This window comes from Bos javanicus, chromosome 21, assembly GCF_032452875.1.
Source record: "Bos javanicus breed banteng chromosome 21, ARS-OSU_banteng_1.0, whole genome shotgun sequence".
In the NCBI taxonomy this organism is placed as follows: Eukaryota; Metazoa; Chordata; class Mammalia; order Artiodactyla; family Bovidae; genus Bos; species Bos javanicus.
This window is the reverse complement of record NC_083888.1, coordinates 64359219-64381023: the sequence shown is the minus strand read 5'-3', so window position 1 is coordinate 64381023 and position 21805 is coordinate 64359219. Positions and strand designations below refer to the sequence as shown.

The 21805-nt window shown below is 59.6% G+C and overlaps 3 protein-coding genes across 5 annotated transcripts in view; 1 reads left to right on the top strand and 2 right to left on the bottom strand.

Annotated features, from left to right (window-relative positions):
• The first annotated feature begins 546 nt into the window (after positions 1 to 546).
• Positions 547 to 21804, top strand: DEGS2 (delta 4-desaturase, sphingolipid 2). The gene is made up of 3 exons (XM_061395322.1): positions 547 to 725; positions 16586 to 17328; positions 19140 to 21804. The coding sequence occupies exons 1-3, from the start codon at positions 644 to 646 to the stop codon at positions 19284 to 19286; spliced, it is 972 nt and encodes a 323-aa protein (XP_061251306.1). The 5' UTR covers positions 547 to 643; the 3' UTR covers positions 19287 to 21804.
• On the bottom strand, positions 11456 to 19145 carry LOC133234586 (uncharacterized). The gene is made up of 3 exons (XM_061395323.1): positions 16630 to 19145; positions 15621 to 15695; positions 11456 to 15113 (listed from the first exon to the last, which is right to left on the bottom strand). The coding sequence occupies exon 1, from the start codon at positions 18210 to 18212 to the stop codon at positions 17289 to 17291; it is 924 nt and encodes a 307-aa protein (XP_061251307.1). The 5' UTR covers positions 18213 to 19145; the 3' UTR covers positions 11456 to 15113; positions 15621 to 15695; positions 16630 to 17288.
• Positions 21176 to 21805, bottom strand: part of EVL (Enah/Vasp-like) — a 148259-nt gene continuing 147629 nt past the window's right edge. For all 3 annotated transcript variants that reach the window (XM_061395317.1, XM_061395320.1, XM_061395318.1), the window contains one exon: positions 21176 to 21638. In XM_061395317.1, coding sequence (XP_061251301.1) covers positions 21601 to 21638 — 38 coding nt within the window. In that variant the 3' untranslated portion in view covers positions 21176 to 21600. The remainder of the gene's footprint in view (positions 21639 to 21805) is intronic.

Sequence of the window (21805 nt, the reverse complement as noted above, 5' to 3'; positions counted from 1 at the left end):
ATGCGGGCTTGCGGGATTGCCTCCACGTCTTCTGCAGTGGAACCGCGGAGTCAACCCCTGGACCGCCAGGGAAGCCTCCCCTTCTTTTCTCTTGCACAACGCAGCCGTCTAATCCCTACCCTCCAACCCCTGCCCTGGGCCGGGGGACGGGGCGCGGGGGACGCTCCTCACCGGCGGGTCCGTCGGGGCAGGGGCGGCGGGAGCGCAAGTGGCTCTGGGCCGCTGAGAGAACAGGCGCCCAGCCGCGATGGAGCCTCCGGGAAGCCGGGGACACGGGCGTCCCCGTACACCCCGGGGTCCAGGGACTCCCCCGGGGTCACATTAACAGCCCATTTTCCAACCCGAGGCAACTGAGGCGCCCAGAGGCCCGGGGACTCACCTCCGCCCAGCCCGAGACCCCGCCCCCGAGGGCCTGCCCCTCCTGCTGGCCCAGGCGCTCCACGCCCCGCTCGAGGCCCCGCCCCTCCTGCTGGCCCAGGCGCTCCACGCCCCGCTCGAGGCCCCGCCCCTCCTGCTGGCCCAGGCGCTCCTGGCCCCGCCCCCGCGCCCTGAACTGGTCCTCGCGCGGCGCAGGACGACAGGTGCCTCGGAGCCGAGCCCTGCGCAGCAGCTGGGCGCTCAGAGCCGCGCCCCCAGCCCCACCATGGGCAACAGGGCGGGCCGCAGCGACTTCGAGTGGGTCTACACGGACCAGCCTCACACGCAGCGGCGCAAGGAGATGCTCGGTGAGCGCGGGCCCCAAGTAGGGACAGCCCTGGGGCAGTGTGGTGTCCCAGGTCAGCCCGAGCCCGGGGAGGCGTCGCTCCTGCGCGGCCCGGATGCCCAGCAGGCCTTCCCCGACCTCTGCTTCAGAGGGTGGGGGCTCCACTCCCCGTACGGCAGCCTCCGCGGCCCAGGGTCCCCAGCTCTGGTCTGAGACTCCCTTCGCGTCTCTGCCTCTGTCCCGAGATCGGGGACCCGAGGACCTGAGCCCAGATCCGTGCGTCGGGGGAGCGCGTCTCGGCTACTCCATCCCGGCTGTGGGACGGGAGCCCCTCCCGGGACTCGAGGCGCACAGGTCAGTCCCAGGGACTGTCTTTGTGAGGGATGCGCCGCCCCCGCCCGCGACGGCAGCTCCGTGGCCACCTGTCGTCCGCCGCACCCTGGGCTCCCCTGTGCGCCGAGCGCCAGGTCCCGGCGGCCCCGCCCGAGAGGCCCCAAGCCCAGCCCCCAAACCGGGCTTTAAGGCAGAATGAACTCCTCGAAGGAAGCAAAGCTGAACGAGAGACAACTTATTTAAAAACAGCAAACAAAGGCTTACCAGAGTCTGTCCTTTATTTTGTAGCCCAATGTCCGGTGGCCCCTCTCTGTTATGTAGTGTCCTGGAAAGTCATTTTCACTTACATGGTCACCCATCCTGTGGACTCACCCACCTGCGGGCTCCATCAGTCTCTCAGAAGGACCCAGAATGTACGGTTCCTTTACCCACGATAAGGGGTTCAGGGACTCGCACCTGCAGAGCAGCTCCTGCTCGGTGCCACCAAGTCGCCTCTGCAGCCGGATCGGCTTCCAGCTGAACACGGTCCCTCTCCCTAAAGTCGGCCACCATTCCACACCCTCACCCACAGCTGCAGTTGGCAAAAGTCTTTAATCTTTGCAAAACAGGTGGACAAAACAACAGTATTTCATTATGACGTTAATATTTGATTTGATGATTGCTTTCAATGTCTAATCGGTCATTTAAATTTGTGTTTTGCTTTCTCTTGGGTTGGTGTTTTGCTTGTTGGCTTGTTAGAGCTCTTTGTATCGAGGTTTTTAACCCTTAGTCTTATACAATACATTGCAAATCTCCTTCCCTTTATAATCACAGGAGCTTTTTTTTTTAAATGCATTTGAATAGATTGGATTGTTTCTTTAGAATTTTCTCTTTTGTGTCTTCCTGCTCCACCCCAAGACTAGGGAAGTATCTTCCTATTCCTTTTAAACCTTTCAGACACCGGATGCACTGAGTGGTTAATGCAGGGCTGTGCCCTGCTGTTGCTGGGGTTCCAGGGCCTGGAGACCCCTGGGTGGGTCTGTGGGTCTGTGGTTTTCTCCTATGAGGTGAGCGATAACCCTGCACTGTGTGTGGCCCCAGCATTGTCTGCTGCACTTGCGAACTTCCTGCAGGTGGCGCAGAGGGTCCTGCAGGGCTGTGTCTCCTTCCCCTCCCTGGGCTGTCCCCGCCGTCCCCCCCTTCCCCTTACAGGACTCACTGCACACCTGGCCCCAGGTGGAGAAGGCTGGGGGATGTAGCCTGGCCCACAGAGGTGCCTGGAGGGATGCAGACACTCTGGACTGCAGCCTTACTTCCCCAGTCTGCATAATGGGCACAGTCATCCTATCTGGCAGAGTGGGTATGAGGATAAAAGGAGATGTTGAGTGAGAAGGTGCTCCAGCATGGTACCCAGCACGCCACGACGTGGAGAAGGATTCCTCTCCGAAGAGAGAAGCCACGGGCCCTGGAACCAATCCAGGAAGCATCCTGGACAGGATGACTGGGAACCCTGGAAGACCTAGAGAAGAGGGCGGCGACTTGGGCCAGGGCGGGGACAGCACAAGCTCTCAAGGGCTGACTCTCCAGGGCTCTTTGCAAATTCCCACTCTGCACTGGATGCTGCGGGTTCCTCCCCACACAGCCAGTTTTGAGCTAACGAACTTGGCATGTGTCTTCCTCCCTCCCTCCCAGGCATTGCAATTGTTGTTCCTCCACCCCGGAGTCCTTCCTGCCTGCCCTACTCGCTGGAGCTCAGCTCTCCCTCCTGCAGGAACAGCCCCCTCCCGGCCTGGGTTGAGGGAGAGTGCTCCAGTGGGATTCCCCTTCCAGCCCTTCAGGTCTTTTATCTCTTGGAGGCAGGTTTCCAGACCTAGAAGATTTGTTGACCTTGATTGTGAGCCAGGACCACACCCACTCATCAGCTTTGTGACCCTGGGCGAGTCAATAAGCTGTTGAAGAAACTGAGGTCTGATTGAGTTAAACGGGTTAATTGTAGTGCTTTGTTTGTGGAGGGCTTCCCTGGTGGCTCAGAGGGTAAAGTGTCTGCCTGCAATGCGGGAACCCTGGTTCGATCCCTGGGTTGGGAAGATCCCCTGGAGAAGGCAGTGGCAACCCACTCTGGTACTCTTGCCTGGAAAATCTCATGGATGGAGAAGCCTGTAGGCTAGAGTCTATGGTAGGCCCCAGTCTATGGGGTCCCAAAGAGTCGGACACGACTGAGCGACTTCAGCCACTTCAGTCTGTCTGACTCTTTACAACCCCATGGACTGTAGCCCGCCAGGCACCTCGGTCCATGGGATTCTCCAGGCAAGAATACTGGGATGAGTTGCCATGCCCGTCTCCAGGGGATCTTCCCAACTCAGACGTCTCTTATATCTACTTGCATTGGCAGGCGGGTTCTTTACCACCAGGGAAGCTCAATCCTGGAGTGAGAACCCAGGAAGTCCTTGCGTAGAGCCAGCTGCAGTGCACTTTGTGCAGGACCAAAGTCCACCTCCAGATCCTGCCTGGATGAAGGAGACATGCCTCCCAGGCCAGGGCTGAGGTTCCCTGAGCTGCGAGGGCAGGAGCAGAGAGCCAGTGGGGCTGTGTCCTGTCGGAGATCAGAGCCCAAGCCAGGCACTCCCAGAGGAGTAAGAGGCAGCGTTTGAATTTGTCTTTTCCAAAACAAATAGCTTTGTGATTTTTTGTTTGTTTTTGTGTTTTATTTATGAAAGGGCACACAAAAAATAATCCAAGTAAAACAAGGAAGTAAGGCTCTGGCAATTGTTGGCTTATTTGCTTAGGAAAAGCCTTTGCTGGGGCTCTCTCAGTGGCAAGTGGTTAAGCCCAGAACTGAACTGGCTGACAAGCTCAAGGGAATTCATGGAGACCACAAGAGAGGAGGGCAGGCTGGCCACAGGGCCGTTCTCTCTGCCCCTGATCCTGCTTGACCCGCCTTCTCCACGTCCGCCAGGTGGGCTGCAGCCTGCGTCCACCCGGCTCTGAGATCCCACAGAGGGAACAGGCGCCTCCTCCTCTTCTGCCCTGAGCAGTGCATCCTCCCCTTGAGCCAGCTCACCTCTGGTCAGAGCTGTGAGTCCTCTAATTAGCCAGTGGGCAGGGGCTGTGATGATGGGCAAGCCACACAGCATCACATTGTGAGGGCAGAGGGAAGGGATGCTGTGCTCCGGCGAAGTTGGCTGGGGAGGGAGGGGCGCTTGGGTCCACGGCCACACAGACAGTAAGTGATCCCCAGGGCCCTATTTGACCTGACTGTGTCCTTCCTGGCTCGAATCCTCCAAGGCAGCGGTCCCCAACCTTTTCAGTACCAGGGAACTAGTTTCATGAAAGACAGTTTTTCGCTGGACCTGGGATGGGGTGGGGTTTGGGGATGATTCACAAGCACGACATTTCTTGTGCACTTCACTGCTATTATTATTACATCAGCTCCACCCCAGATCATCAGGCATTAGATCCTAGAGGTTGGGGACCCCTGCTCCAAGGGTTTCCCTTCCTAAAAATCTCATCTCTGCTCTGTGTCGACACCCCAGTACTCTGGTACTCTTTCTCCCTCGCTCCTGCTCTCTGACCACTCAGTGGAATATAGCTAGCCCTCCATCTGCCCATTTCACGGCTTTTGCAAACGCTGTTTGCTCTGCTTGAATTCTTTTTCCTACTCCACCTACTTCTAGGATTCCTTCAAGTCTTAGACTAAATGTCCCTTTCTCAGAAACAGTGCGTGATAGTACATGTGCACACACACATTTTGTTTGGAAATAAACAATCAGTTAGCTCTCTGGGGGAAACAAAAGTCCCTGATTTGCAGATTGGCACTTGTCAGTGTTTGTAACTATTTCTATCGTGGCCAATTTCAAGCTGCCAACAGGCATCGCTGCCCACGTTGCTGGGGAGATAGGAGCATACTTGGGGGGTGACAGCGTCAGGCTGGACTGGTGGTCTACACCACAGTCTACCCAACCCTTGCTCCCCAGCATCTCTAGTCGCTCGTGCCAGGACTGTCCGGGGGCTTTATACTCTTTCCAGCAGTGCCCAGGTGGCGCTGTGGTAAAGAATCTACCTGCCAATGCAGGAGACATAAGACACACGGGTTCGGTCCCTAGGTTGGGAAGATCCCCTGGGGGAGAGCTTGGCAACCGACTCCAGTGTCCTTGCCTGGAGAATCCCATGGACAGAGGAGCCTGGCGGGCTACAGTCCATAGAGTCTCAAAGAGTCAGACACGACTGAAGGGACTTAGCACACAGCGGTGCCAGGGAGCACGGGGCATACAGCTTAATCCTTGCCACTGGGGAGCAGGAAGCCCTGTCTTTTCACTTAGGACATTTTTTTCATTCTTTTCTCTCCTCCTCCCCACTTTTTAAAATTTAATCTTACAGACATTTACATCTTTTTTGCATTTTTTTTAATGCAGGGCGGGACCCTGGGAGGTTAGTCGCCCTGCCCAAGGTCTCCTGGCCAGCCGGGGTTGGGCTTAGGACAAGTCTCTAACCTGGGGACACGGCCCACACCTCTGTCCCACCCTCTTCTCCACCCGGGACCTGAGAAAAGCCTGTCCCCCGTCCAGTCCCTGCACATGACTCGTGGGCAGGCTCTGGCTCACGTGGCCCCTCCCTCTCGTTCTTTCCGACCTCTGTACTGATGTGTGTGCCGCGCCCTCCTGCCTGGCCTGCTTCTAACCCACATTCTTTAATTTGTACCCACTTTTACGAGGCATGACTTACATGCCATAAAATTCGCTCATTATAAAGACACAGTCCAGCGATTTTTAGTGAGGTTACACAACCGAGTTTAGAGTGCTCCCCTCACCCCAGAGGGCCCAGAACCACTTGCAGTCACTATCCTGGACCCACATCCCGATTCTGTCCTGCGAGTTCCCGCCTGAGGGTCACAGGGCCTGGTGTGCGTCATCTCCCGGCACATCCTCGTGGGGACATACCGTGCCCCCTCTCCCGCCTCGGGGTCTGGGGCCTGGCTCGTCCCCGGAGCTTTGGCAAATATTTGTCAGTGAATCAGGAGCAGGTTCAGCGGGAGGCAGGTGAGGGGGTGGGGTCGTGACTCCTGGAGGTGCTCTGGGCCCTTTCCCCCTCCCCCCCCCAACCCCCAGTGCCTCCCACACTGACCAGACAGGCCTAGCTTTGCCTTGTGGCTCGGAAACTGAAACCCAGGTGGGAGAGACAGGGCTGGGGGTGGGGGGACGGCTTAGCAGGGCTCTAGAGAAGCCGTGCAGGAGGGAGGGGTGGAGAGGGCTGGGGCGCCTTTGTCGGAGAAGCCGTTGGAAGCAGGGCTGCTCGGCTGTGTGTGTGTGTGTGGAGGTGGGCAGGAAGGCACTGCACCCGGAGCAGCGTGTGGGGGTGCCGCAGGGAACTGACAGATGTCAGGGAATGTTGGAGACTAGGGAGTACCTGGTGGGGAAGGGACCCCTCCACCCCGAGCTAGTGGGACCGTCGTGGCACTTGACCTCCCTGGGGGAAGCGGTCAGAGAAGGGACCTCATGGCTGGCCAGTCGGCAGGGCCGAGGTGGGGGCCTGGGGACCACCCTAGGTGCCCACCCCCGGTGCCCGCAGAGGGTAAGGACCCAGCAGCCTTCCCTGCCCGCTGCCACCTGGCACAGCAGAGTTCGTCAGGAAAGCTTCTGGGAACAGCCAGGTGGGCATCCATGGGAGACTGCTCTGTGGGGTTGCAGTGGCCCCGCGCCCAGCCCGGGTCCTCCCTTCCCGCAGGCTGCTTCACTGCTGGGCCCTCGGGGCCTTGTGAACGAGTCCGCCATGTGTGTAAATGTATGTAAGGCATGGAGATTCCCGCCACCGGCTCCTCGACACCTCAGGGCCTGCGGCCTCCTCCCTGTTCCACGCCTGTGGCCCCTTTGCCTCAGGGAAGACCCCCAGCCCTGGGTGCTTATAGCCCAGGACTGTCAGAGCAGGCGCCTTAGGGACGGAGAGCGAGGAAGCTGGCCCAGAGAGGGACAGGGGCTTGCCCCAGGGCACACAGCAGCTGGACTGAATCAGGCTGCAGTGTGGCTCTCCTGAATGCGGACTCAGGGTTTATCTCTGGGCACTTGGCCCTGATGACTGCAGCCCAGCTTCAGGAAACAGGTCCTCTGGGACTGAGGGATCCTTGGGGACAACGAAGGAGTCAGAGAAAATCAGGTGTGGTGGAACCTCTGTGTGCCCATCTCTAAGATGGGGGCCTGGTGCCCTCCTAGGTGGACTGGTGAAGCCCCAGTGAGTGTGTCAGACGCCGAGCACATTTCACCTGCTGAGGTCCGGTTCCACACCCGGGCCCCGGCTTGCATCCAGCAGGCCCAAAGTCGAGGGTCCTGAGGGCAAGTCTCGCTCTGTCGGCCTGGCCTTGCCTTGCCTTGCCCGGACCCTTCCCTGGGCCCCCAGCCCTCCTCCTGTGTCGTGCCTGGACAGTGTGACTTCCAGCAGTGACTGCTGTTCATGGCCCGCCGCCTTGGGCCCCACCTGAGTTGCTGCTGGAAAGCCATTGCATGGGTCTGGTTCCAGGTGGCAGTCCTTGCCTGGCTCCAGGCTGCCCAACTGGACCAGAGAACCCTGAGGCATGTGTGTCCTTCGCCAGCTTCTGCGATGCTCTGTGCTGGAGGCCTGGGTGGGCAGGCCTCTCCCCTGCCGTCAGCTGAGATTGCCCGGGGCAGGGGGGTGGGCAAAGCCTGGTCAGGCTGGGCCAGGGCTCTGCTTTGGGGGCTGCCGGGCTCTTGTCCTCCTCCTCGGGCTTCACCCCTCTCCTGGGACCCGGAGAAGATGGAGCCAGTGGCTCTCCCCTCCCTAGCCGCACCCCTGAGCCCTGGAAGAGGCACCCCTCCGTCAGGCCAGCGACCCCACCCCACACCTCCATCCCCTCTTTCTGCTGTCACCCTGCCCCCTTTCCCCCATCTCGACCCCCCAGCCAGCCGTCTCCCCCCTTGCCCTCACTCGGCCTCACCTTCTCACCTGGGGCCCCTGGGGGCCTTGCTAAGTCCAGCAGGCACCTGTCCTGCCTTCCTTTCTCTGACCCTCTTTGACCCCCGCAGTGGGACACCCCAAGCCCACAGCTACAGCTATCCAGAATCTGACTGTGCCCTGTGACCTCGTTATGCCTGCGTGGCTGGAGGTCCCCGGAACATCTTCTCGGGGAGGACCCCAAGCCTCCCAAGCTCCCCTGGGGCCCGGAAGCCCTGGCATTGAACAGGTTCAGTGTTTGCCATTCCACCTGTCCAGCAGGTGGTAGATGGAGAGTGAACCAGTTTGACCCGCTCACCAGCGCTGCGTGGGTTGGACCAGAGTTGCTGCAGTTCAGTCGCTCAGTCGTGTCCGACTCTGTGACCCCGTGGACTGCACATTCCAGGTTTCCCTGTCCTGACCAGCTCCCGGAGCTTGCTCCAACTCATGTCCATCGAGTCGGTGATGCCATCCAACCATCTCATCCTCTGTCGTCCCCTTTCCTCCTCCCACCTTCAATCTCTCCCAGCATCAGGGTCTTTTCCAGTGAGTCAGTTCTTAGCATCAGGTGACCAAAGTATTGGAGCTTCAGCTTCAACATCAGTCCTTCTAGTGAATATTCAGGATTGATTTCCTTTAGGACAGACTTATTGGATGTCCTTGCTGACCAAGGGATTCTCCAGAGCGGCCCCACTTAGATGGTGCCTTTCTGGGGTCTTTACTGAAGGCTGAGTCTGTTCAGTGAGGCCTCCCAGCTGTGCCACCTCTGGCATCTGCTGCCCACCTGCCCCCAGCTGCTCTGCTGTCTGAACTCTCACAGGGTCTTGCCTGGGCCCCCCTTGGGCTGTAGCACTTGCTCTGCCCATCCCCCCACTGTCCCAGCTTGCTGGGGCGCCTCCCCCGTCTCTCTGGCCTGGACGGGGCTCTGGGCCGCGGGGAGGTGATCTGGAGCTTGGCCCTTTCTGGACGGGGCTCTGGGCCGTGGGGAGGTGATCTGGAGCTTGGCCCCTTCTCAGATTGCCCCTGAGCTGCCCAGCGTCTAGCTTGTGCATCAATCCTCTTCCCGTTGCTCCCAGCAGGTCGGCCAGGCCCAGTGGCGTAGTGGTCTGGGAGTCTGGGGCCTGTTCTCACAGGTTAAAGCAAGTCTGGGGCCAGATCGGCTTCCACCATCAGCCCATGGCCCCAAGAGTCAGAAACGGGACGTTTTTACTCTCAGGTCAGGAAACTGTGTTTAATAACAACAGTAGTAACAGCTCCTAGGGCTCTGAGCCATCATCCTGGGCTCGCCACAGTCTGGATGCGGGGGAGCGGGGGGGAGCAGGCATCACCCCCATTTCCATTTCCTGGATGCGGAGACCTACCTAGGGCTCTGAGCCATCATCCCGGGCTCGCCACAGTCTGGATGCGGGGGAGCGGGGGGGAGCAGGCATCACCCCCATTTCCATTTCCTGGATGCGGAGACCTAGGCCGGGGCAGTGTGCAGCCAGGACTTGGTTGGCCAGAGTCGGGGCCTGGGGACCGGGCACTCCTGCCCATGTTGGGGCCACGGCCAAGCTGAGGGAAGCTGGGTCCTTGGGGAACTGTAAGGAAAGCAAGAAGGGGGTGCCAGGCCAGGCAGGGGGGACCCCCAGGGCGCTCCCCTTTGTTCCACTCACGCAGGACTTACTGGCCTTGTTCGACAGACGGGGCACTGGGGACTCGCCATTCAAGGTCACAGCCCTGGCCTCTGAGCAGCGCAGGACTGGCCTGTTCCTGGGCCTGGATCCCTGAGCTGGGGTTCTGGTCCCTGCTGGCCCAGAACTTGCCAGGCTGTGGTCACCTGGAACAGGTGTGGCCTGCCCTGCGGGCCTGGCCTCCTTCCAAGGGGAACGGGGCAGCAGGGGTGGGGGCAGGCCCTGTAGAGGCTGGTGGCCCCTGGCCACCTGAGTCAGCTCCCAGGTGTGTCCGGGCAGGTAAGGGCCCAGTCCCTGATTGCTCAAGGAGGGAGGCTGGTGCCCAGAGACCCGGCCCTGCTGGTCGGGAGACTGGTGGAGCCCGGCGGGGCCTGTGGCCCCAGTCTGACATCCAGGTACGCAAAGGCCGGGGACCTTGCATTTGATGAAATGCAGGCCTGGGCTGTGGGTGAAAGCTTCCCCATTGCTGCGGTTGCAGGCGCGTCCTTCTGGCCCCGGCTGTCATGCAGACACCTCTTCCTCCCCTGTTCCACCCCGCCGTGGCCGCTGGACCCCCTCCCCAGGGGGTCCCTCTCAGCCCCCCACCGGAGGCACCCATCTTCCTGGGGAACACTGAGGCCCACCCTCTGACATGTCCCTGCTCACCCTGACCCCTTCTCGGGGCCGGAACGAGCTGGAACGAGGCCTGCCCCCTGCACCCCCTCCCGAGTGGGTCCCACACGCCAGCCCCCACCCTCCGGCTGGGTCCTTGGTTTTCCTGGCCCTTCCCGGCAGGGTGATGCTGGGCTCACGCCATGCTGGCTGGTCTGCCTTGGCCAAGGCAGGCGGGCCGTGCGGCCCTCGATGGACGGGGCAAGCATGAGTGGCCACTGTGCCCAGCGCCAGGCTGGGCAGAGGTGGAGCCTGAGGCCATGTGGGCTGCTGGAGCCCCGGGCTTTCCTCATCCGCCGTCCCACTGCTGCGAGTCTCCTAGGCCTGCAGACACCACACTTGTGCCCTCACGGTCCTAGAGGTCCGATGCCTGACCCGGGTCTCATGGGGCTGCAGTTTCCTCCGGGGGCGCTGGCGGGGGAATCTGTACCCTGGCCTTTAGAGCTCCTGGATCCGCCTGCCTCCCTCGGCTCGCGGCCCTTCCTCGTGGCCCTTCCGTCGTCACAGCCAGTGAGGGAGGTGGAGACTTTGTGCATCCTCGAACCTCCTCTCCTGCCGGCTTCCCCGCTGTCCCCAGCCTGGGGTGATGCTACCGCTGGGATAACCCAGAAGCTCCTTGCTGTTGTGAGGTCTGCAGACCAGCACCCTGGGTGCCGTGGAAATAGGGAGTAGGAGGTGGGCATCTTTGGGGGTGCTGTTCTCTGCCCCCCCCACAGTTGCCAGTCTCTCCCTCCACCTTGGGAGCTGGTTTCAGGCGGCAGGGCCTTGCTCTCCTGTCCCTGCCTCTTCTTCTGCCCGCTTGGGGCAGTGGGCATCACATGGGGGCCTCTGGCCTTCCTGGGGAAGCCAAGTGGCCTCCCACAACAGGGGGATGACCCACGTGGCTGCTGCTGGGCCACGTGGGCAGGCCTGGGAGGAAGCACCCACTGGCCTAATCCCACCACCCCCAACCCCAGCATCCCCATCTGCGGGGAGCAGCCTGGTTGCCTGTTAAACCTGCTGGGTCTCCATGTGTTGGCCGCTTGTCACAAAGCACAGATTAATCTGGGTGCCTGCTCCCAGCCAGTCAGCCCGAGGCTCCGTATCTTATCTCTCCATCCTCCCAGTGGCCTGTTGATGGTTCAGAAAGGAACCCTTGGAGCTGAGGTAACCTGCTTGGAGCTGGCATTTTTATTTATTCTTTTACTTTTTTTCTATTATGGGAAGCTCTAACATAGAATCTGTCATTCTAACCATGCGAGCTGTGCTCAGTTGCTCAGTCGCGTCTGACTCTTTGTGACCCCATGGACTGTAGCCCGCCAGGCTCCTCTGTCCGTGGGGGTTCTCCAGGCAAGAACACTGCAGTGGGTAGTCCATCCCTTCTCCAGGGGATCTTCCTGATCCAGGAATGGAACCAGGGCCTCCTGCATCGCAGGCGGATTCTTTACCAGGACACTACACGCCTTCTGGTCACTGCCCCGCCCCCCGCCCCCAGCCCCGGCAGCCTCTGCTTTCTGCTCTGTGAACTTGCCTGTTCTGGGTACTTCACGTAAGGGGAACCATGCAGTCTGTGGCCTTTGGCTGCTCTCACCCTGCGTAATGCCTTCAAGGTTCATCCTATTTTAAGTTGCCTGGGTCAGTCCTTTATTCCTGTTTTTGGAGGAAGAGGTGCTGGTAGTTTATTCGGGAGTCAATTCCCAGGAGCGGGATTAAGGATGCTGACCTTGTGAAGTGGGGAAGTCAGAAAGTCAATATAAGGAATTTTTATTTTCCCGTAGCCCCCAACTTTACTATTTGAATATTTGCAACTCTGACTCTATACATAAGTTTTAATTTCTTACAAAACTCTACATTCCATATTGCTAGGTCACTTTGCTGTCCATCTCACATCACATTTTCATCAAGAGGTATTTCCCCAAATGACAACCGGCCTGACTGTGTGCTTGCTGTTGTTGTTTTCAGTTGCTAAGTTGTGTCTGACTCTTTCAACCCCATGGACGGTAGACTTCCAGGCTCCTCTGTCCATGGGATCTCCCAGGCAAGAATACTGGAGTGGGTTGCCATTTCCTTCTGCATGTAAGGATTTTTTAAATTGAAGTATAACTGACCTATTACATTATATTTATATTACCTTCAGGTATACAACATAATGATTAAAAAAATTTTTTTAATGGAAATAGTCGATTTATAATGTGTTTCACATATACAGTAAAATGGTTCAGTTATATAACATACATGCATATAAATATATATATAGTTTTTTTACATTCTCTTCCATTATAGATTATTACAAGATATTGAGGATAGTTCCCTATGCTTCACAGTAGGTCCTTGTTGATTATCTATTTTGTATATAGTAATGTGGATATTTTAATCCTAAATACCTAATTTATCCCTCCCCCCAACACAATGATTTCATGTATTTCAAAATGACTCCCATAAGTCTGGTTAACATCTGTCATCTTACAGTGTTACAATTTTTTATCTTGATGAGTTCTTGGATGACAAATTCCCCTTTTTTTTTTTTTCCAGTTTTGAGATGTAATTCCCAGATAACATAAGTTTAAAGTGTACAGCATAATGGTTTGATATGTGTATATGCTGCAAAACGATTACCGTAGTAAGTTTAGTTGGCATGGGATGACGAATTCTTGGTGAGAACTTTCAAGACCTGCTTTTGTAGCTGTGATCACCATCCTGGGTATTACGTCCCTATGTCCTGCTTGTTTTCTAACTGGAAGTTTCGTTCCTCCCTGAGGCCGAATAACATTCTATTGTGTGGCTGGACCTCACTTTTGTTTATCTGCTTATCAGTTAATGGACACTTGGGTTGTTCCTACTTTCTGGCTGTTGTGAATAGCTCTCTGAACATGGGTGTGCGTGTTATCTATTGTGTCCCTGAATTTAAATTCTTTAGAAGTGGAACTGCGTGGTCTTATGGTTAATTCCATTTTTAACTTTACGAGGAACCTTCCGATTGCTCTCCGCAGCGGCTGCACCATTCTGCATTCCCACTGGCAACATACAGACAAGGGTCGCTGTTTCTCCGCAGCCGTGTCGGCACCTGTTATTTTCTGGTTTGCTGAGCGGCTCGGAGTCGGGACCGTACTGTGGTGCTGGCGGCACCCTGGTGACTGACGATCGAGCATCTTCTCACGTACTTAGAGGACCAGGTGCGCGTCTTTGGAGAAACATCTATTCAAGTTCCTTTGCCCATTTTTCATTGGGCTGTTTGTCTTTTTGTTTGGGGGTTGAGTGAGATCTTTATACATTCTGGTTATTAGACCCTCTTTCCAGAGCTGGACTTTGAACCTGTTATGAACGCTGCTCCCTTCCAACCCCACCTGGGGATGCTGTGGTCCTTGGGGGCCCATTAAGCAGGGCTGAGATTTATCATCCATCCTGGGCTTGCTTGTGCTTTCCCAAGTTCAGGTTTGACACTGTGCTGTGACCACCATTCTCCTGGACCTGATTAGGTGGTGTCCTTTGCAGATTCAGGGAGAGCTCTCTGGATCCAAGGACCCAGGCAGTTGTGCGAGGTTTGGAAGCTTGGCAGTGGCCCCAGCGGTAGAGGGAAGGAGCCGGAATAAGAACAGGGGGTGGGGCAGGAGGGCTTCCCTGGGGTTCAGTGGTAAAAAAGTAAGTGAAGGTCACTCAGTAGTGTCCAACTCTGTGAGTCCATGGACTGTAGCCTTCCAGGCTCCTCTGTCCATGGGATTCTCTGGGCCAGAATACTGGAGTGGGTAGCTGTTCCCTTCTCCAGGGGATCTTCTCAACCCAGGGATCGAACCCAGGTCTCTCACACTGCAGGTGGATTCTCTTAGCATATGAGCCACCAGGGAAGCCCAAGAACACTGGAGTGGGTACCCTATCCCTTCTCCAGGGGATCTTCCTGACCCAGTGATCAAACCAGGATCTCCTGCATTGCAGGCGGATTCTTTACCAGCTGAGCTATCGGGGAAGCCCCAGTGGTAAAGAATCTGCCTGCCAATACAAGAGATATGAGTTCAGTCCCTGGTCCCAGAAGATGGTACATGCCATGGAGCAACTAAGCCCGTGCACGACAACCATTGCACCTGTGCTCTAGAGCGCGCAGACCACAACTACGGAGCCCACACTCCCTAGAGCCCGTGCTCTGCAAAGAGAAGTCGCCACAACGAGAAGCCTGGTACCATGACCAGAGGGTAGCCCCTGCTTGATGCAATTAGAGAAAAGCCCTTGTAGCAACGAAGACCCAGCACAGCCCAAAATAAAGAAGTAAAATTGTATATTAAAAAAATAACAGGGGGCAGGGGTATGATATTCAGAGCCCACCCTGGCCCCCGGCTGGCTGTCTTGAGGCCGAGTGTAGCGCGATGCTCACTTGCTTGGAGCCCAAACCACTGCAGCTGCCAGACGAGGTGACAGCTCGGTGGGAGTGTTGCTGCGTAGGCAGCGGGGCTCTAAGTGCTGCCGGGGGCTTCTGTGGGCTTCCTGGGCAGAGGTTCCAGGACGTGGGGACCCCCACAGCAACACCTGGCATCTCCAGCCGACGTGAGCTGGCCCGCCATCAGGAGCCAGGACCAGTCTGGGGGACACACACCTCGCAAGGCACATCCGGCCCGTGCGTGTCCCTCTGAGACTCAGAGGCCCAGGGAGGGTGGCACCATGGCTACCCAGCGAGATCAGGGCCAACCTTGAGATGGGCTTGTGGTGCCACTGCGGCTTCGGTGGGGGGACTTGGAGCGAGCTTCCCCCGTGACTGGACAGAATTCCTTGGCTCTTGTGTGTTTTGCCTTGCATACCCCCAGGGACAGGCAGCTCACCACCTCTAAAACAGTTGATTCCATTGCTGAGTGGCTCTGACAGGAACTTCTCTGTGGGGAGGAAGGAGAAGCTGTTACCTGCTTCCCATTCTGAGCGCAAAAGGGAAGCGATTTCCTGGGTCACTCAGAGGGACGAGCAGGCCAAGATCTGACGCTGGCCTGGTCAATTCGAGTCAGGGCCCGGCCTCTGCTGCAGCCCTGGAGAACCTCTTCCCAGGCCAGCCTGAGGCTGCCCAGCTGCTGGCTGGCAGGAGGGGTGGACATGGGCACACTGGAGTCAGGCACTGATGGTCCTGAGGGCGCCTGAACCCTCACTGGCCTCAGGCCCCACCCATGTGCCCGGGCACTGGCCCCACCTGAGGAACCCAGGGACAGAGCGGACCTGGGGTGGGCGCGTGACTGTCCCCTTGAGTGCGCGTCGCCCCTGCCCTGTCCCTCCCGGCCTCTGGACACAGCACCAGCCAGCTCGGCAACCTTGCGCCTGGCCCTGCCTACCCCCTCCAGCCAAGCAGAGGTTTCCAGCAGGTGCTGCCCTCTAGACCAGGGGCCCCGACTCACCCTTTTCTCTCCTAGCTGCTCCTGAAGGCCCTCTTCTGCTTGGGCAACTCCCACTGTCATTGTGTTTTCCCTTTTCTGTTAAACGAAATACAGAAAAGTACAAAGGATGTGATAACAAACACCCCACACCCACCCCAATAAGCATATCCAACGTTTTACCATATTTCCTTCAGATCCTGTTTAAAAGAACTGAAACACAGACAAAGCCAGAGCCCTCCACATTCCCCTCCCCCAGCTCCGCTGCCCCCTCCCAGGGCCCAGACAGTCTGCTGGTGGCCCCCCCCTTGAAGACCCAATCACGCACAGCACCGCGTGGGTATCGAACAGGCAGCTCCCGGCAGCTGCTTTGATTTCGGGCATCAGAAAATCTGTGATCCAGGCTGACACCTGAGGCTGGTGACCAAGACCCGCCACTCTGGGAAGTCTCCCCAGAGCCCCCCTGGGTGGGGGGGGTGGAGGAGAGTCTGCAGGTGCACAGAGTTTGCAGGACTCTCTGGGTCACTGCCTGGGGGCATGATGGTGGAGGGGAAAGGCTGGAGGGAGGGAAGAGAGCAGGAAAAATGGGAGGAAGAGAGGAAGGGGAAAAAAAAAAAAGAGGAAGGGGGAGGGGGAGAGGAGGGGGAGGGGCGAGGAAGGAGGGGGAAGGGGAGGAGGGAGAGCGGAAGGAAGGGGAGGAGGGAAAGTGGAAGGAGGGGGAGGGGAGGCCAGCAGGGGCGGGGGCGGGGGCGGGGGCGGGGGGGGGGGAGGGAGGGAAAGCAGGGGGAGGGGGAGAGCTGGTGGGGAGAGGGGAAGGAGGGGGGGAGGGGGGGAGGGGGGGAGGGGAGGGTCGGGGGTGGGGGGAGGGGAGGGGCGGGGGCGGGAGGGGAAGCAGGGGGAGGGGAAGGGCCGGCGAGGGAGGGGAAGCACGGATTTGGGATCCAGGCGGCCAGTGCCCACCTCACCTTCTCCCCCGCCCTTCCCTGCAGCCAAGTACCCGGCCATCAAGGCCCTGATGCGGCCGGACCCCTACCTCAAGTGGACGGTAACAGCAATGGTGCTGGCGCAGCTGCTGGCCTGCTGGCTGGCGCAGGGGCTGGCGTGGCGCTGGCTCTTCTTCTGGGCCTACGCCTTCGGGGGCTGCGTGAACCACTCGCTGACGCTGGCCATCCACGACATCTCGCACAACACCGCCTTCGGCACGGGCCGCCCTTCCCGCAACCGCTGGTTTGCCATCTTCGCCAACCTGCCCGTGGGCTTGCCCTACGCCGCCAGCTTCAAGAAGTACCACGTGGACCACCACCGCTACCTGGGTGGTGACGGGCTGGACGTGGACGTGCCCACGTACCTCGAGGGCCGGCTCTTCTGCACGCCGGCCCGCAAGCTGCTCTGGCTGGCCCTGCAGCCATTCTTCTACACTCTGCGGCCGCTCTGCGTGCACCCCAAGGCCATGACCCGCATGGAGCTGTGCAACGCCCTGGTGCAGCTGGCGGCCGACGCTACCATCTATGCCCTCTGGGGGCTCAAGCCCGTGGTCTACCTGCTGGCCAGCTCCCTGCTGGGTCTGGGCCTGCACCCCATCTCGGGCCACTTTGTGGCTGAGCACTACATGTTCCTCAAGGGCCACGAGACCTACTCCTACTACGGGCCCCTCAACTGGATCACCTTCAATGTGGGCTACCACATGGAACATCATGACTTCCCCAGCATCCCCAGCTGCAATCTGCCCCTGGTAGGCGGGGTCAGGCCGCTGCCGGGATGTGTTGGGGGGTGAGGCGTGGGGGGTGAGGCGGGGAGGCTGGGGAGGGCTTTGGGCTGCACTGTGGCCTCTTTTTCTCTTCTGCTGATGGCCACGTTCTCCCTTGTGGTCTCCAGGGCAGGAGCAAAGGCCACGAGGCACACGGAGTGCCTGACTGGAGAACAAGGAGGTGAATTCAGGGTGGGCAGGGGCTCGAGGGGCATGTTACAGTTCAGGCCTCTTGGTTTAACGAGAGCCTGTTTGAGCACAGCGGTGACGGTCACGGGCGGGCTGTGTGTCTTGGGCCCACCCGCTGGCCCTCTCTGTGCCTCAGAGGGTGCGGCAGTAGCACTGGTGTGGGTGAAGCAACCGCCTTTTGACCCTGTCCCTCCTTGTTCTTGTCCCTGCCCTGTGACCCTCCAGGGCCCCCTCATGGCACAGAGGACAGAGAGCCTTGCCCTTTGTGACCCAAGGGGTCTGGCCTGAGCTGTCTCAGAGTGAAGCCTCCGGCCTGGGCTGGTGCCTGCGTCCTGGGGGACCTGGGGTTGGAGAATGTCTAAAGGAGCAAAAGGGGGCAGGCGGGGGGCCTTCCGCTCTGCTGCTGGCTGGTTAGAGCAGAGGTGCGGTGCCCAGGGAGGCTGGAGGTTGCTGTGCCGGGAATAGTGAGTGTGCGGAGTCTGTGTGTGTGTGTGTCCCTGTGTGTTCACGTGGTTAGGTGTGCCTGTATGTACATGCATGTCTGGGTGTGCCTGTTCACCCACCCACGTGTGTCTGAGTGTGTGTGAGCACTGGTCTGGGTGTGCAGGTGTCTGTACCGTGCCCACCCAGTGACTCCTCCACAGCACCGAGGTCCTGCTCTGTGCTGAGCACTGTCTCATGGGTGCCTCACCACAAGCCCATGTGACATTTCAAGGTCATCATGCCCATTTCATAGATGAGAAGGCAGAGGCTCAGGTTGGGGGTTGGTTCCCTGCTCCCAGGAAGCAGCAGAGCCAGACTCTTGACCCAAGATGCTAACAGGAGCATCTGGTGTCAGCTGTGACCCTTTACTCCTCCCAAGCAAAGTCAAAGGCTCCCAGCTCCCACCTTTCGGGTCCCCTCATCCCCCGGAGGGTGCCCTCCTCCCCCCTCCCGCCCCATCTTTGGCTCTAAAGCAGGTCCTGCGCACCTGGCGAGTCCTCGGCCGCCTCGGGGGCGGGGGCGGGGAAGGGGAGGCCTTTCCCGATGTTGGCGAGCAGGGGACGTGCTGGTGTGGATGTAGCTGCTGAGGCTGGAGTACTTCCTGGAGGAGGCGGGCTGAGGGTGTCAGGTGCAGAGGGGGGCAGGGAGCTGGAGTGGGAAACAACAGGTACTGAGGCCAGAGCGGAAGGTGATGGGGTGAGGGCGTGGTGGGAGCCGAGGTCAGAGGAGAGTCTGCAGGTTCACGAGGGCATCTTGTGCCGGCACGGAGGCGCGGGGACAGACCGTGGTTCAGCAGGACTCAGAACTCCGGCCCACCCCAGGGCTCCTGGATTGGAGACTTGGGGTGTGGGCCCCCGGGAAGGAGGGGAGTGTGCATTTTAATTCCTCACCCTACTTGGGGCCGGGGGGGAGGGGCAGGGGGGTGGGAGGGTGAGGAGCTCAGCGCCTCCTGGTGCCAATGGCCCCTCCGCCTTCGGGCAGCGCCTGCGGCCTCCTGCTTGGCTCAGCTGGAGGACACGGGAACCCTCATCGCGCGGACAGGGCGTGCGTGTGCTTATGAAGTCTGTGTGCTCGCACGTTTCTGCGTGCGCACGGCCTCTGACCCGCTCGTCCCTCCCCTGCAGGTACGGAAGATCGCGCCCGAGTACTACGACCACCTGCCCCAGCATCACTCGTGGGTGAAGGTGCTCTGGGATTTTGTGTTCGACGACTCCCTGGGGCCCTTTGCGCGGGTGAAGCGGGTGTGCAAGCTGGCGGAGAACCGCCTGTGAGCCCCACAGCCGGCCGGTGCCCTGGGGCCCGTGTGCCCCGCTGGATGCAGGGCTGGCTGTCACCGTCCCACGGCCTAGTGTCCAGAACTGGTTCGGCTGCATTTGGTTCCCGCGCCCTGAGCCACTGCTCACTGGCGGCAGCGGGCACGGATGGCGGCTCGGGTTGTACATGGACCGGTGACCTCAGGCCGGCCCTCCCTTTCAGGGCTGGGCCTGACCCTGCCCTGGGCACTCTACGCTTAGGGAGCAGTCCTCCGGCGTCCCCATGGCCTAAATTAAATCCAGCGTTGGTTTTCAAGTCCCCAGAGCCTGCTTCCCCTGATTGGGCCTGGCTCCCTGCAAGCAGGGCCTGCCCTGTGCCCCCTCGTGGGGACCACACTGAGGCAGCATTCTGGCTGGCCCCAGGCATGGGCAGAGGTCCATGCGGCCCTCGGCCCATGGCCCATGCTCTTGCCTCAGCCCGCCCCTGCCCTGGTCTGCCTCACCCCTGCTCCAGCTTGAGCCCACACCCTCACCAGCTCAGATGTGAAGATGGAGAAGGTACCACGGGCCGGGGAGATGGCGGGTGGACAGGTGGCCGGACCAAGGGGTGACAGCCCAAGTGAAGGGCAGCTCTGATGGTGTCTCCAGGACGTGGGGCACAGCCTGTCCTGGCTAAGCCAAGGGCTGATGGCACAGGTGAGGGGGAGGCCTCAGCAGCCCCTGGCCCAGGGAGGGCTGTGTTGGGATGGGGGTCTGGGTCTCCCAGAGGCAGGCAGGCAGCAGGAGGGTGCTTGGGTGAGAGAAACACAGCACCCCTTGGAGAATTGAGGCTGTAGAGGCCGAGGACCACCCTGGGGGCAGGTGTGGGGCTGGGAGTGGCCGAGTGGTCTGACCACTGGGATGGCCCAGGAGACCCCTGCGCTAGATGCTAGAGGGCAGTGTTGCTGGGTGGGGAGCTCCGAGAGTCCAGCTGAGCCCTCCCGGTTGCCAGGCGCTTATCTGACCCTGCCCAGAGCTGAAGGTGGGCCCAGGGCTGTCAACCGTCCTAGAAGGAGGCAGCCCAGCAACTGGGAACACCCCGTGGACACCTGCCAGCCCTCCTCCCCACGGCCCCAGGATTCCTGGACTGTGGAAGGTGGGAGGAGCTGCACAGAGTGCCTCTTGGAACTGTGGGTTGAAGCTGCTCCCCTCCTGACACGCAGAGCAGGCTTCCTCTGTCTCTCAGTTGCTGGGAGCATGCACTGAGATGGACTATGTCTAGCCTGGCCAGCAAGTGGTCCTGTTGTCCTGAGCCAGACTGGGGGGTGATGGTGGGGGCTCCTCCCATGGCCCTCAGAGTATGGCTGGGCCAGGGCCTGGGCACACTGCTGTCCTGGAGGCCGGGGGATGGTCACAGGATTTCAAAGCTTTCCTACTAGCTGGGGCCACTCTGGGCGAAGGGGCAGCAGTGGCCAGCGCTGAGGGCCAGACCCTTTGTGGTTCAGCCCTGCATGGTCTGAGACGTGCCTCTGATGGGCACAGGGGCTGCAGGAGACTGGGGGCAGGGCAGAGGCCACACCTGCTTGCCTTGCCTTCCAGTCTGGCTGAGCCCGAGTCACAGGGCCCCATCTGTGAGGTGGGGGTGGGGGTTTGAGCAGGTGCACCCTCCTGGCCCCTTTGATGCTCCTGCACGGGCCCCATACAGGGCCCACCTCCCTGGAGGAGGCTGGCCAGGGGCAGCCCCAGGACTCCCGCTGGAAGTGCCTGAGCTGGCAGCTCACATGCCATCCTTCCTTGCCTCACTCCCAAGGCCCCCGCCTTGACCCCCCCTACTCCGGGCACCACTCTGCAGACCCTCCCCCAAGAAGAGGCCTCCCCAGCCAGGCGCGACCAGGAGCTGGCGCTGAGTGAACAAGCCAGAGCCGGGGTGTGGACAGTAAGCGTTTATTACCAAGTGGACACAGACGGCTTGGTGTGTGGACAGACCCTCGCCGCCGGGATGCGGGGAGGAGCCGTGTGGAAGCGGCCGCCGCTCCCGAGGGCACCTAGGAGAAAACTTGAGACCTTCTAACAAGGCGCGTGACTTGGGGTGTCTTCTCTATGAACCCAAAGAAACGTACACTTAAATAGATAGAAAATACAAAAAAGGCGGCAGGCCTGGCGTTGTCAGGTCGGATCTAAAAAATCCAGGAACTGAACCTTTCTCCTCATTTTAATATTTATCACCGGTTAAGACTTAAACGAAGCGTGTCCTGGCTTCGGTGCGGGCTGAGTGCCGGAGGCCTGGGCGCCGGGCTCCGTGGGGTCCCCGCCGTCAGCTGGCCCAGGTCATGGCGGCATCGGGGGTTCTGGCCTACGAGGTGCTGATCCCGCTCAGCTCCTGCCTGATGGCTGAGGGACAGGACGGGAGAGGGCTCAGTCCCTCAGCTGCCCACCCGCGGGGCTGTGCCCACCGCTACAGCAGGTGGAGACCAAGGTGCCCCCAGCCTGCCCTGACCCCTCTGGCCCATGGCCTCCTGAGGCAGGGGCGCCCAGCAATAAAGTGGGGTTAACAGTTG

Coding starts and splice junctions, on each gene's coding strand:
- DEGS2 (XM_061395322.1), top strand. CDS start 644: ATGGGCAACAGGGCGGGCCGCAGCGACTTCGAGTGGGTCTACACGGAC. Junction 726..16,585: donor GCGGCGCAAGGAGATGCTCG/GTGAGCGCGGGC, acceptor CCTTCCCTGCAG/CCAAGTACCCGGCCATCAAG. Junction 17,329..19,139: donor CCAGCTGCAATCTGCCCCTG/GTAGGCGGGGTC, acceptor CCTCCCCTGCAG/GTACGGAAGATCGCGCCCGA.
- LOC133234586 (XM_061395323.1), bottom strand. CDS start 18,212: ATGAGACAGTGCTCAGCACAGAGCAGGACCTCGGTGCTGTGGAGGAGT.